Below are 14,639 nucleotides of genomic sequence, written 5' to 3'. Positions count from 1 at the left end.
AATGCTGATAAGCACATGAAAATATCATTAACATCATTAGTTATTAGGTAAACGAAAATTAAAACCAGAACGAGATACCACTGTATACTTATGAGGATGAGTATAATATCAAAACTCCCCCAAGTAACAAGTGTTTACAATGATATGGAGAAATTGGAATGCTTATCCATTGCTGGTGGGAATGTAAATGGTCCAACCACTTTGGAAAACAGTCTGGCAATTTCTCAAAAATTTAAACGTAGGGTTACGATATGACCCAGCAATTCCACTCTTAGGTATCTACCCAAAAGAAATGAAAACATATATCTGCACAATCTGTACATGAATGTTAACTGCTGTATTATTCATAATAGCCTCAAAGCAGAAACAACCTAAATGTCCATGAACCAATGAATGGATAAATCAAATGTGTATAACCTCATGAAGGCATGCTATTTGTCAATCAAAAGGAATGAAGTTCTGATATAAGCTCTGCACTCAGTGCAGATCTTGGGATTCTCTCTCCCTCTCCCTGCTCTCTCTCTCAAATAAGTAAATAAATCTTTAAAAAAGTTAGTCTGGAATGCTTTCTTTCTTTTTTTTAATTTTAATTTAATTTTATTATGTTATGTTAGTCACCATGAATGGATAAAGAAGATATAGTCCATATATACAAAGGAATATTACTCAGCCATCAGAAAGGATGAATACCCAGCTTTTACATCAACATGGATGGGACTGGAGGAGATTATGCTAAGTGAAATAAGTCGAGCAGAGAAAGTCAATTATCATATGGTTTCATTTATTTGTGGAACATAAGGAATAGCAGGGAGGACATTAGGAGAAGGAAGGGAAATTTTTTGAGATAAAAATAAAACCATTAACAAATTGATTGCAATTCTTTCAAAACACATGCAAAGGAGTCCACAAAGAGGAAAAAATATCAAACAATGACAGGATTATTTAAGGATGTAGAAATCAGAGGAAAATATTAGTGACCAGTTTTTAATTCTCTCTTCACCATCTCCTGGGTAACATGGGTGCTGAAAGAGCTGGGAAAACTGTACGGAGAAATCAGGAGTGTTTCAACAATAAAACCACTGAAAATCAAGGGCCTAATGGATTCCCTGGGGAATTCTACCAAACATTCAAAGAAGAAATAATACCTATTTTCCTGAAGCTGTTTCAAAAAATAGAAACAGAAGGAAAGCTTCCAGACTCATTCTATGAGGCCAGCATTACCTTAATCCCCAAGCCAGGCAAAGACCCCGTCAAAAAGGAGTATTTCAGGCTGATATCCCTGATGAATATGGATTCCAAAGTCCTCTACAAAATCTTAGCTAATAGGATACAACAATACATTAAAAGGATTATCCACCATGACCAAGTGGGATTTACCCCCGGGATGCAAGCATGGTTCAACATTCACAAATCAATCAATGTGATAGAACACATTAATAAGAGGAGAGAGAAGAATCATATGGTCCTCTCAACTGATGCAGAAAAAGCATTTGACAAGATACAGCATCCTTTCCTGATTAAAACTCTTCAGAGTATAGGGATAGCGCGAACATTCCTCAAGTTCATAAAGTCCATCTATGAAAAACCCACAACAAATATCATCCTCAATGGGGAAAAGCTGAGAGCCTTTCCCTTAAGATCAGGAACACGTCAAGGATGCCCACTCTCGCCACTATTGTTCAACATAGTACTAGAAGTCCTAGCAACAGCAATCAGATGACAAAAAGAAATAAGAGGTATTCAAATTGGCAAAGAAGAAGTCAAACTCTCTCTCTTCACAGATGACATGCTACTTTATGTGGAAAACCCAAAAGACTCCACCCCCAAATTACTAGAACTCATACAGCAATTCAGTAATGTGGCAGGATACAAAATCAATGCAAAGAAATCAGTTGCTTTCTTATACACTAACAATGCAACTGTAGAGAGAGAAATTAAAGAAACGATTCCGTTTACAATAGCACCAAAAACCATAAGATACCTCGGAATAAACCTAACCAAAGAGGTAAAGGATCTATACTCTAGGAACTACAGAACAGTCATGAAAGAAATTGAAGAAGACACAAAAAGTAGGAAAAATATTCCATGCTCATGGATCGGAAGAATAAACATTGTGAAAATGTCTATGCTACCCAGAGCAATCTATACCTTCATCGCCATCCCGATCAAAATTCCAATGACATTTTTGAAAGTGCTGGAACAAACAATCCCAAAATTTGTATGGAATCAGAAAAGACCCCGAATCGCCAAGGAAATGTTGAAAAAGAAAAACAAAGCTGGGGGCATCGCGTTTCCTGATTTCAAGCTGTATTACAAAGCTGTGATCACCAAGACAGCATGGTACTGGCACAAAAACAGACATATAGACCACTGGAACAGAATAGAGAGCCCAGATATGGACCCTCAACTCTATGGTCAAATAATGTTTGACAAAGCAGGAAAAAACATGCAATGGAAAAAAGACAGTCTCTTCAATAAATGGTCCTGGGAAAATTGGACAGCCACATGCAGAAGAATGAAACTCGACCATTCTCTAACACCATACCCAAAGATAAACTCAAAATGGATGAAAGACCTCCATGTGAGACAGGAATCCATCAAAATCCTAGAGAAGAACATAGGCAGTAATCTCTTTGACATTGGCCACAGCAACTTCTTTCAAGATACATCTCCAAAAGCTAGTGAAACAAAAGCAAAAATGAACTTTTGGGACTTCATCAAGAGAAAAAGCTTTGGCATAGCAAAGGCAACAGTCAACAAAACAAAGAGGCAACCCACAGAATGGGAGAAGATATTTGCAATTGACACTACAGACAAAGTGCTGATTTCTAAGATCTATAAAGAACTTCTCAAACTCAACACCCCAAAAAACAAATAATCAAGTCAAAAAATGGGCAGAAGACATGAACAGACACTTCTCAAAAGAAGACATACAAATGGCTAACAGACACATGAAAAAATGTTCATCATCATTACTATCAGGGAAATTCAGATAAAAACCACATTGAGATACCACATTACACCAGTTAGAATGGCAAAAATGGACAGGGCAAGAAACAACAAATGTTGGAGAGGTTGTAGAGAAAGGGAAATCCTGTTATACTGCTGGTGGGAATGCAAGTTGGTACAGCCACTTTGGAAAACAGTGTGGAGCTGCCTCAAAAAATTAAAAATAGAGCTACCTTATGACCCAGCAATTGCACTCCTGGATATTTACCCCAAAGACACTGATGTAGTGAAAAGAAGGGCCATGTGCACCCCAATGTTCATAGCAGCAATGTCCACAATAGCCAGACTATGGAACAAGCCAAGATGCCCTTCAACAGATGAGTGGATAAAGAAGATGTGATCCATGTATATGGTGGAATATTACTCAGCCATCAGAAAGGATGAATACCCAACTTTTACATCAACATGGATGGGACTGGGGGGATTATGCTAAGTAAAATAAATCAAGCAGAGAAAGTCAATTAGCATATGGTTTCACTTATTTGTGGAACATAAGGAATAGCGTGGAGGACATTAGGAGAAGGAAGGGAAAAATGAAGGGGGGAAATCAGAGGGGGAGACAAACCATGAGAGACTATGGACTCCAAGAAACAAACTGAGGGTTCTAGAGGGGAGGGGGTTGGGGGGATGGGTTAGCCTGGTGATGGGTATTAAGGAGTGCACGAGCTTCATGGAGCACTGAGTGTTATACGCAAACAACGAATCATGGAACACTACATCAAAAACTAATGATGTACTGTATGGTGACTAATATAACACAATAAAATAAAATTGAATAAAAAAACCCACTGATACAATGTTATTTAAGATTGTACTAAAATAGATTAAATCACATTATGTAATTTTCAACTTTTCAAGATTCATTGCATTTTCTTCATTTCCAAGTAGTATTGAATTTATTTTTGAATACCTTATTTTTATGAATACAATTGTTGCAATTTTTTTACATAAATGACATAATGATAGACTTATTGATATTTGTATATGTTTATTTTTGCTTATCATTTAAAAAATCTTAATCTTTTGTGCTTAAAACAAATAAAAGACAGTTTCACGGTTTATTTTATGAAATGAGTTCCTTTAAATAAAATCCTGGTTATGGGTATTAAGGAGGGCATGTATTGCATGGAGCACTGGGTGTTATACACAAAAAATGAATCATGGAACACTACATCAAAAACTGATGATGTACTGTGTGGTGACTAACATAACATAATAAAAAAAATCCTGGGATGTGCATGTGGTCACTTGGTTCCAGTGGGGCAGTCTCTAGGAAGGAAGAGCGAAAAGGTGAACAGGAGGAGCAGGAGTCTGATGCAGACTTACCTGTGCCTACAGGAGCATGAACAGTCAATGGCCCATTGGGCAGGAACTTGCTTAGCACTTTCAGGACATTCTCCAGGCCAACAAGCAGGTGAGTGGCCACACAGTGCTCATCTGAGGGAGGCAGGGTCTTCAGGTCCCCTGGGGTCTCCAGCAGCTCACTTACTTCCCTCATGAGGTCCTGGGGGGATGTGGACACAGAGCCAGTGGGCAGTGGATCAAAGGGGTTCCACAAAGTCCTGACCATTCAGCCCTAGAGAACAAACCCTAGAGACTGGGTATTTGGAGGGTAACAATGGCACTGAATTAAATTCCCAGGATGGTCCCTGCTGCTTAGATTTCAGCTACAGAGTGGTCAAATTGGGTCAGAAAGGCCAAGGCTGACATAAGCCTGAAGCCCAGAATAAGCAATAGGGAAATAGAGAAATAAATTAGTGCACGTCGGTGTCTTTAAAAGTGCTTCCAGATAGCTGAGTGCCCTAGTCTTCTCACCGCCATGGGTGAAGGACCAGTTGCAGTGCCCACTACATGGGGCCTTGTCTTCATGCCTACCAAAGGTCTTTATGGGATTCCCGTATCTTGCCTCTTTCTTGGTTCCAAATTTACCTGGATGGTGTTCTTGGCCAAGGCTGGCATGAAGTCTTGGGATAATTGCTGGACTTTGTCAAAGAAATGAGAGACACTCTGGGGAAAGGAGACATGGGAGTGAGTCAGAGAGCCTGAAGAGGGAGTTTGGGGAGAGGGTGGACACAAGATGGTTGGTGAAGGTCTTTCTGCTTCTGGTCTTCTGCTGAAGTTTCACTCACCTGGCTGCTGACTCCAGAAGGTGATGTCCATGAGGAGAAGGGGACTTCTGCAGGGAAAAGAGGCAGGAGCACCACTGGTGTGTGTGTGTGTGTGTGTGTGTGTGTGTGTGTGCACATGCTGAATGCATGTGTATGCTTGCTTTTTGTTTTGTGAATGCACGTATGCACATGCATGTTCATGTGCAAGAGTGTATGTGCACATACATACACAGGCATGTCATACTTATATGTGCATGCATGCATGTATGTGTGTCAGGACTATATACATTGATGCAATGGGTAGAGTTGTGGCATTGGTGTTTTCCAGAGCTGCACTCATCCACATCTGAAGACATAGAAGAGAGGATCAGTCCCCTATCTCAGCTCAGGTCTTTCCTCTACTCATTAACTCCAGCCCTCCACCTTCCTCAAGGTCAGGCATCAAGGAGTCCATCATAGTTGAAATGGATGGATACCATCTGGTGATAGCACTCCCAACTCGTCAACCACCTCAGAGCAGGGATTGGCAAACTATGGCCCACAGCCAAACCCAGATGTTGCCTGTTTCTGTAAAGAATAGGTTTTATATTTTTAAGTGGCTAAAAAAACATAGAAGAAAGAGCCATCTTTTGTGACACATGAAAATTATATGAAATTCAAATTTTAGTATCCATAAATAAAATTGTATTGGAACACAGTCACTCCTATTCATTTATGTGTTGTCTCTGTCTGCTTTCACACTATAATGGTGGGTTTAGCAGTTGTGACAGTGACCTTCTGGCCCATAAAACCTAAGGTATTTCTTATGTGGTCCTTTGCATGAGGAGTTGGCTGGCCTCTACATTCAAGCAAGGTTGGCAAGATGAGAACTCTGTATATATGTGTGAGTGTGTGATATTTCAGGTCAGAGCTGCTTGGTGAATGGTGAGTATGGTAGACAGAATAATGGCCCCTTCAGGGTGCCTGGGTGGCTCAGTTGGTTAAGCGACTGCCTTTGGCTCGGGTCATGATCCTGGAGTCCCGGGATTGAGTCCCACATCGGGCTCCCTGCTGAGCAGGGAGTCTGTTTCTCCCTCTGACCCTCCCCGCTCTCATGCTCTCTCTATCTCATTCTCTCTCTCAAATAAATAAATAAGTAAATAAATAATAAATAAATAAACAAACAAACAAACAAATAAATAAATAAATAAAATCTTTAAAAAAAGAATAATGGTCCCTTCAAAATGTTCAAGTCCTTATGCCTGGAGCCTGTGATTACATTAGCTTTCATCCAAAAGGAATTTTGAACTTGGTGATTAAGAACCTTGTTGGGGGATTATTCTGATGATCTGAGTGTACCTAATGTAATCACAAGGGTTATTACAAAAGGAAGGGAGATGAGAGAAGAGAAGAGATGGATGATACATATGATGTTGGCTTTGAAGATGGGGAAAGGAACCCTGTACCAAGGAAGGAAGGCAGCTTCTAGAAGCCAGAAAAGGCAAGGAAACAGATTCTCCCTTAGAGCCTCTAGAAGGAAATATTTAAAACTTCTGACCTTCAACACTGTAAGAGAATATATTTATACTGTTTTGAACTATTAAGTTTGTTATATCAGCAATAGGAAACTAATACAATGGTCCATTGAGGAGCCTGGGAATTGCTTCCAGCCAAGTGGTATTGGTATCAGCCCCTCATGTTGCTGCAGGAGTCTGATGGATAATCTGGAGGTATGCTTAGCCAGCTCACAAAGCCTCTTACCCCAACTGCCTAATGTCACCCCTCAATTTTCTATGGCTCCATCCACAGCTCTACCCTTTAGGGCTCTGGGCTCACACAGCCCTCTGTAATGCCTATAGCCTGTGGGGTGGATGGTAGGTCTGTTCTAAGTGCCACACACAAAGGAAACTTGTTTTGGCCCCAGAATGTCTCTGGCATCCCTGCTATCTCCCCACCCAAATGAAGTTCCTCCTCTGAATAGTTTGTGAGTGAAAAATGAGGAAGGCATGTGATTGTGGTCACAGCATTGAATAAGTGTGGGTGTCTTCACATCCACTTGGCTCCCAACTTATCTTTCCCTCTTTTCTAATTAGAAGAGAAATTTGATTCTCTTTTGTTGACCTAGAAACCAGGAGAGTGGAGTTTGGACAATCCTTGCTATAGTTTGGTTTTTTTTTTTTTTTCTGTTTCTAACCTAGAGAGTGGGATAGGAGATGCCTCTCTTAAGATCAGAAATTTTTCTCCTTTAGGGATTGTGAGTAGCTTATAAACAGCAGCATGCTCCCAGTAAGACTGATGTTTAAAAGTGAACCCATTTTGGCACCTGGGTGGCTCAGGTGGTTAAGCATCTGCCTTCGGCTCAGGTCATGATCTCAGGGTCTGGGATTGAGTCCCACATCGGCCTCCCTGCTCAGTGCAGAGTCTGCTTCTTCCTCTCCCTCTGCCCCCCATGTCACTCAGGCACTAGCTTTCTCTCTCTCTCTCAAATAAATAAATAAAATCTTTAAAACAGTGAGCCCATTTCAAAAGCAAATACATTGCTGTCACATTTTTTAATGTTGAAAGATTTAATATTTTACTTTTCTCTTTGTGGATACTAAACACCCCTTGTCTCTTAGCCATTTTGAATACTTTCAAACATCAGTCAAAAAACTGTGTAAATAAAAAATGGTTAGTGTGGAAATGAATAATGGATTGAAAAGTCCTCAATTAAGGTAAGTCTGTGAAGTTTTTCTTAAAAATGTATTGTGCTTTGCTTTATAAGATAAACAACTTAATATTCAGGTTTAAACAAAAACTTAATCTCTTCAAAAGTAGGTATTATTGCTCCTGAATTAGAGATGAGGAAACCAAGACCAGAGATTGTAAAAACTCAGCCCAAATCAAGGACAACTGTCAGGCCAAGATGTGACCACAGCTCTGATCACTGTGATGACAGAGCTCTTTCTAGTTATTCACTTCTGCCTATTTCCAGATTGCCTTGTATGTGCTAGGCACTTAGGTACAGTGGTGAGAAAGACATTGTTTACCCATGAACTGGATGGTTTGGGAAGAGTGACTATTTTTATATTGCATTTGTCTACAGGTCTGTCTGCACACTGGAGTAAAATCTCCAGGAGACAGAGCCAATGCATTATTTAGTGTTGGAGTCATAGTGCCTGGCATAGAGCTCAGAGCAGTGGTAGACAATCAAATCATGCCTATGATGGAATTATTGTCTGAAAACTACTAAAAAGTAGTATTTATTTTTTGGAATACTACTTGAAAAGTTTTAAGATTAAAATATACTTATGGAAACATGCTTGAGATTAATAAAAAAGGAAGATAAGGGAGAAGAAAAAGCCATTGGCATACTATAAGTACAAGCCTGCAGCATGCTTTTCTGTTTAAAACAGCTTGGAAAGCATTCCAATTTAATTCACCAAGAGATATCTCATTTAGCTCTATTCTTAATCACTCCAAACTGGAAACAACCCAAATGTCCCTCAATGGATGAATGGATAAACCAACTGTCGTACAGCTGTACAATGGAATACTACTTAGCAATAAAAAGAAATGAACTAGTCTTCAAAATTACCATTGAAACTTTAAAGAAATATACATATCTGGGCTCCATGTCTGGGCATGGTTTAGTACATCTCAGGTAGGGAGGGCCCAGGCATCTATATTTAAAAAAAATATATGGCCCTTCAACAGATGATTGGATAAAGAAGATGTGGTCCATATATACAATGGAATATGACTCAGCCATCAGAAAGGATGAATACCCAACTTTTACATCAACATGGTTGGGACTGGAGGAGATTATGCTAAGTGAAATAAGTCAAGCAGAGGAAGTCAATTATCATATGGTTTCATTTATTTGTGGAACATAGGAACAGCATGGAGGACATTAGGAGAAGGAAGGGAAAAATGAAGGGGGGGAATCGGAGGGGGAGATGAACCATGAGAGACTATGGACTCTGAGAAACAAACAGGGTTTTAGAGGGGCATGGGGAGGGGGGATTGGTTAGCCTGGTGATGGGTATTAAGGAGGGCACGTACTGCATGGAGCACTGGGTGTTATACGAAAACAATGAATCATGGATCACCACATCAAAAACTAATGATGTATTGTATGGTGACTAACATAATAAAATTAAAAATAAACAAAAGACAAAAAAAGAAAAATCATTCCATATGCTTTTAAGGACCAGAACACCAGGACACAGCAGGCAAACAACTGTAACTAAAAGGCTAGTTCGGGATAGTTTTATTTTGTTTCTTTTCCCCAAGAAGTGATCTTTTCATATCAAAGACTTGGAACCAGACTCCAGTCTAAGAAGCAAACTTACAAAGAAAAAAAAAGGATCAGTGGAGAGCCAGCCATTGTAAATATTATTATTTCCTTAGAGTAAAAATTAGCTTCTTGTTCCACATTAACCTTTTCAATAAAATATGGATGTTATAACATTGTAAAATATATATATATATAGGGTGATTCTACCAGAGAGCCAGAAATGAAGGTTACTATACCCATCTCTCTAAAACAGTGATCTGTGGACTAATGTGACGTGTGTATCTAGCAACAGATTAGAATTTTGCAGCCCACATAGGGGAGGTAACTTTATGCTATTTTACTATTAGCCAAACCCAAGATCCAGATAAATAGGAGAAGAAAGCAGTCATTGTAAATCCAAGCTAAGTGTAGCCAATTTTCTTTCTGGAAAATAAAAATGTCAAAAATGGGGGGAAAAAGGCATGAACTATTGATACACAAAACAATATGGGTGAACTTCAAAAATGTCACACTGAGTGAAAGGAATCTGACTGAAAAGGCTACATATTATAGTATTCCATCTATATGACATTTTCAAAAGAATGCTACAGGTGAAAGAAAACATCTGTAGGTTAGGGGTTGCCAGGGCAGAGGGGTGGGGTGACTATAAAGGAACAGAAGGAAGGAATGTTTTGGGATAATGGAACTAATTGGCCTGGATCCTGAATGTAGTGGTGGTAACCCAAATCTGTACGTGTGTGAAAATTCTTAGAACTGTTAGGGGCACCTGGCTGGCTCAGTCAAAACACATGACTCTTGATCTTGAGGTTGTAAGTTTGACTCCCACGTTGCGTGTAGAGATTACTTTAAAATAAAATCTTTAAAAAAATTTGGGTGCCTGGGTGGCTCAATCATTAGGTGTCTGCCTTTGGCTCAGGTCATGATCCCAGGATCCTGGGATGGAGCCCCGCATTGGGCTCCCTGCTCTGCGGGAAGCCTGCTTCTCCCTCTCCCACTCCCCCTGTTTGTGTTCCCTCTCTTGCTGTGTCTCTCTCTGTCAAATAAATAAATAAAATCTTTTAAAAAATCATAGAGCTGTCCATCAAAGAGAAAAACAAGTTGATAAAAAGCCTCTGAAACTTATCATTGTATGGCGGTACCATAATATGTTAAACTATTCTCCTTTAATGGAAGTCATCTGTTTCCAGTCTTTAACTATTGCATATGATGTTGCAGTAAAGAATCATCTAGATATACCTTAACATGGCACTGTAGGTCTGAACAAGAACAAGAAATGAAGGAATGAGCCCCTGCTAGACCAAGGATGCTCTCTCTTGGACTCTCAGACATAAGAGATAATGATTCCAAGATGGTCCTCGAAACTGACAGGATGAGGTTGGTCATGGGAGTTGGAGAAATGTGTGGCATGGGAAGCTACTTACCTTGACAAGTGTTCTCCTTCTCACTTTGGAATTTGGTGCCCCCTGAAAGGAGTTCATGCCCAGAGGCACATTCACAGTAGTGACTCCCCTCAACATTGTGACAATGTGCAAAGCTTCCACAAGACACGTATAGAGGTGGGCCACACTCGTTGATATCTGGAACATAAGTGGGAACTGCTAGGAACACCCAAAATTCTGGTAGGATAGGTAGCAACGAGATTCAAATGATTTTACCCCTTGCATTTTCTTTCCAAACAAAATAATGTGTTTACAGGAGAAAACTGGGAAATCAGAAAATGCAAAGAACACATAAATATCCAACCACTGAGTTTACAACAATTTTTTAATAATGGAGAATAGTATAATAACTCCACATGTACCTGTCACGCAGCATTACCAATTACGAAGATAACACTATTACTTTTTCATTGATTTCCCATAGCATCAGACCATAGCTTTAAAAAAATTTTTTCCCACAACTTTTAGTATATACAAATTCTCCCAGGATTTTAGAATATTTTATGACTACTTTTCCACATCAAAATAAAAAATAATTTTAATGCCTATAGATATTCCATAGTAGGAATATTTCATATTTTATCCAACTCATGAACACCTGGACAGACATCAGAATGCTACAGTTTGAACCATGGGTCCAGATTCTTCCACTTCCTAGCTATGTGACTTTGGACAAATGGCTTCCCCTCTCCACGCTCAGTTTCCTTATTTACAATATGGCACCAACATTGACTTTCTCAAGGGGCTGATCTGAATTTCTTCAGGGACAGTGTTTGAGAGATTTGTGGACTTCAAATTATCCCTGTCTGAGTTCCAGCTGTATGACCAGCTGTGTGAGTGTGAGCAAACCACCTCTCAAAGTCTTGGTTCCCTTACCTATAAACCAGGGATAATAACAGTATGCATTCATCTGGTTGTTAGGTAGTTTAAATTAATTTTAACTTTGGAAATAGTGTTTTACAAAGTTCAAATGGCCATCCTGGCATAAGGTTGCATGTGGGTATTTTTGGATGGAGGAACTGAGATTATAGGGAGTTCCCGGCAAGTTAGTGCTAGGGTTGTTAGAACATTCTGAATCTCGGCTGGCTGCATGGCCCTCCCTGACTGCCTCCTTCAACATGCTCCCTCTGTCTTTGACCAATTAACAGCCAACAACAACAACAAAATGTATGGGCTTCTTATCAAGTGCAATGCACTGTTCTAAGTGTTTTACACATATTAATTTATCATTTATGTAGTTTTTTATTGAGGTAACATTCACATAACAAAAGAACACGACATCTGAAACTAATGATGTACCATGGGTTGGCTAATTGAATTTAAATAAAAAAAGGATTTAGAAAAAATAGCAACTCTTTTAAAGTGAACAACTCACTGGCATTTATTACATTACAATGTTGTGCAACCACCACCTCTCTCTAGTTCCAGAACATTTTTATCACTCCAAAAGAAAACCCCCTTAGGTGAAGGGGATTAAGAGTACAGTTCTTATGAGCACTGAGTAATTGTGAATCACTGAGAATTGTTGAATCACTACATTGTACACTGGAAACTAATATAATACTGTATATTAACTATACTGGAATTAAAATTAAAAACTCAATTAAAAAAAAGAAAACCCCTTACCCAATTAAGTAGTCAATCCACATTCCTCTCTGCCCCAGCACCCAGCAACCATCAGTTTGCTTTCTGTTTCTGTGGATTCCATTTATATGTATTCATTGATTTAAAGCACACAATAACTAAATGGGTTGATATCATTATCCCCAATTTACAGATAAGGAAATTGAGGCACTGGGAGATGAAACAATTTGCCTGGACTTGCATGCTGGAATTCAGATAGCCCAGCTCCAAATTCTAAGCTTTTAACAGTACTCCTTGACCATAAGACATGATTGCCCATCTCTTGATTTTCCTCTCCTGCCCTTGGCAAAGAACTTCAGTGTTGCTTCAAGGACTGAGGAATCTGGATACCCTCAGGTGACCCCTCTTTGATGACCCCCTCTATGGTTTCTCAGCCTCTTTACCTGTGCAGACCTCCAAGGGGTTGCTAAAGATGACCTCTCCAGACAGAGAAGTGAATCCAGGATCACAGTGGCAGGAAGTGGCATTGGTACAGTGGGCATTCCGTGGACATCGAGCACAGGGAGCTGTGGGGAATGAATATATAGGTTTGAAGGCCCTCAGAAGATGCCAACTCCCAGATGGGAACAAGGAGCTGAAAGGAAGAGAAGGGAGTGGTGCTTGTCTTCATACAAGGAATTGTCCTTGGTAATGGACTAGAAGTTTGGGGGAGAATCAGGGTCAAATTCTCAAATCCTAAGAAGACTATTCCCAAGAAATGGCCCTTGCTAGTGTGAAGTCCCTTTCCTCAGCTTCGGGTGATGGATGGGGTTTATTACACATACTCACCTCTGTTCTTGTGGGCAATAGTTTCCAGTGATGTTAGCAGGACACAAAGCCCTAGAACAGAGAGAGAAGGTAAATAGGGATGAAGAATGAACTTCATACCATCCACAGAAATAGCTACTACAAGCTGGTTAAGGCGACTCTCCCCTATGGCATTATGGCTTCTAGAACATCCCAGTGTTTTCTTCTGGACAGACTCCTAGACTTTCCCACAGGACCTAGGGGGGCACATGTTCTCTCTCCCTTTTTTCTTCCAGAAGTCTCCTGAGGAATTGAGAGCAGCAGGCTTTTAATATACGGATCACAATCTACACAGATGGAAGGTAATAGGCATATGTATTAGAACATCTTTTCCCACCCATTTTACAACATACCCCTTATGAAGAAAATTTCAGATCTGCCTGTCTTTATTCAGACTACTGAAAACTACTAATACTAGTTTTTTACAGTCAGGATCTTTCTTCTTTTGAAGTGACTTAAATCCATTTTCACTTCCTAGGCTGGCCTGAGATTACACCACTGGTCGTGGAGTTAATGCAATTAAATTAGAATTTTAGCTCTGCCACTCACTGGCTCTGTGACTTTGTGCAACTTGATCTTTATTTTAAAAATTTTTTCCATTTAATAAAAAATTCCAAACATAGTAAAATGTAGAAAAACAGTCAACTCAACCTGTGTGTATTAATTACCCTGCTACAATAACCATAAACTTATGGTCACTTTTATTTCATCTACACCTTTACTCAGTCCCTGCCCCCACTGGATAATTTGGAGGCAAATTCCAGGCACCATATTATTTCACATGATTTATTCTAAGAGCAAAATTATTTATAGGTATTAATAACAAAAATATACAAATCATAAATTGAGAAACCCCAAAATAAGCCCCACATTTTCCCTTTGTTGCAAATTCAAACCACTTCCTTCTTGGAAAAAAATGCCTTTTTTTGTTATTATCCTTCTGGAGAATAGTGCAAGAACAAGCAGTGAATCAAGCAGAGGAAAAAGACGTTTCTCCAAAGGCACAGAGAACACTAAAATGGTTTCAATTGAAGATTCTCACAATTCTACCTACCTGAATAAAATGCAAAATATCTGCCCCTCATGGTGCGGAAACATGAAGCCTCAGCAGTGGGGGAATTCGATCTTGAGCTGTGGGCTAATAATATTTCCTGTTGAAGCAAATATGTACCCTAGAAGACCTGAGCTGGCAAACAGCTAGCCTGAATGCTTTCTTCCCCTTTCCCCACCAATTTGAACTTACCAGAATCCCTGTTCTGCTTTTTATTCTTTGCCTGGCATTACTACTCTTTGCACTGCCAGCCTAGTTGCTGATGTTTGTTAATTTTGAATGATGAAAGAGTGAGTGATGGTAAATCTATTTAGATGGTCTTCCCCCCCCCAAATTCTGGAATT

At 39.6% G+C, this 14,639-nt stretch overlaps 1 protein-coding gene across 1 annotated transcript in view; it reads right to left on the bottom strand.

Moving 5' to 3' along the window:
• The window catches only part of LOC114197730 (adhesion G protein-coupled receptor E2-like), a 39,298-nt gene extending 24,881 nt beyond the window's left edge, over window positions 1-14,417 (bottom strand). Inside the window, exons 1-7 of the mRNA XM_028088864.2 lie at window positions 14,299-14,417; window positions 13,227-13,277; window positions 12,842-12,964; window positions 10,797-10,952; window positions 5,139-5,185; window positions 4,939-5,016; window positions 4,336-4,513 (exon numbers count right to left, since the gene is read on the bottom strand). Coding sequence (XP_027944665.1) covers window positions 4,336-4,513; window positions 4,939-5,016; window positions 5,139-5,185; window positions 10,797-10,952; window positions 12,842-12,964; window positions 13,227-13,277; window positions 14,299-14,329 — 664 coding nt within the window. The 5' untranslated portion in view covers window positions 14,330-14,417. The remainder of the gene's footprint in view (window positions 1-4,335; window positions 4,514-4,938; window positions 5,017-5,138; window positions 5,186-10,796; window positions 10,953-12,841; window positions 12,965-13,226; window positions 13,278-14,298) is intronic.
• Window positions 14,418-14,639: the final 222 nt, after the last annotated feature.

This window comes from Eumetopias jubatus, unplaced genomic scaffold (genome assembly GCF_037043125.1).
Source record: "Eumetopias jubatus isolate StellerSeaLion01/CBP00866 unplaced genomic scaffold, mEumJub1_p1.0 scaffold_1, whole genome shotgun sequence".
Taxonomy (NCBI): domain Eukaryota; kingdom Metazoa; phylum Chordata; class Mammalia; order Carnivora; family Otariidae; genus Eumetopias; species Eumetopias jubatus.
Note: the sequence above shows the minus strand (reverse complement) of the source record. Positions and strands in the feature narration are given on the sequence as shown.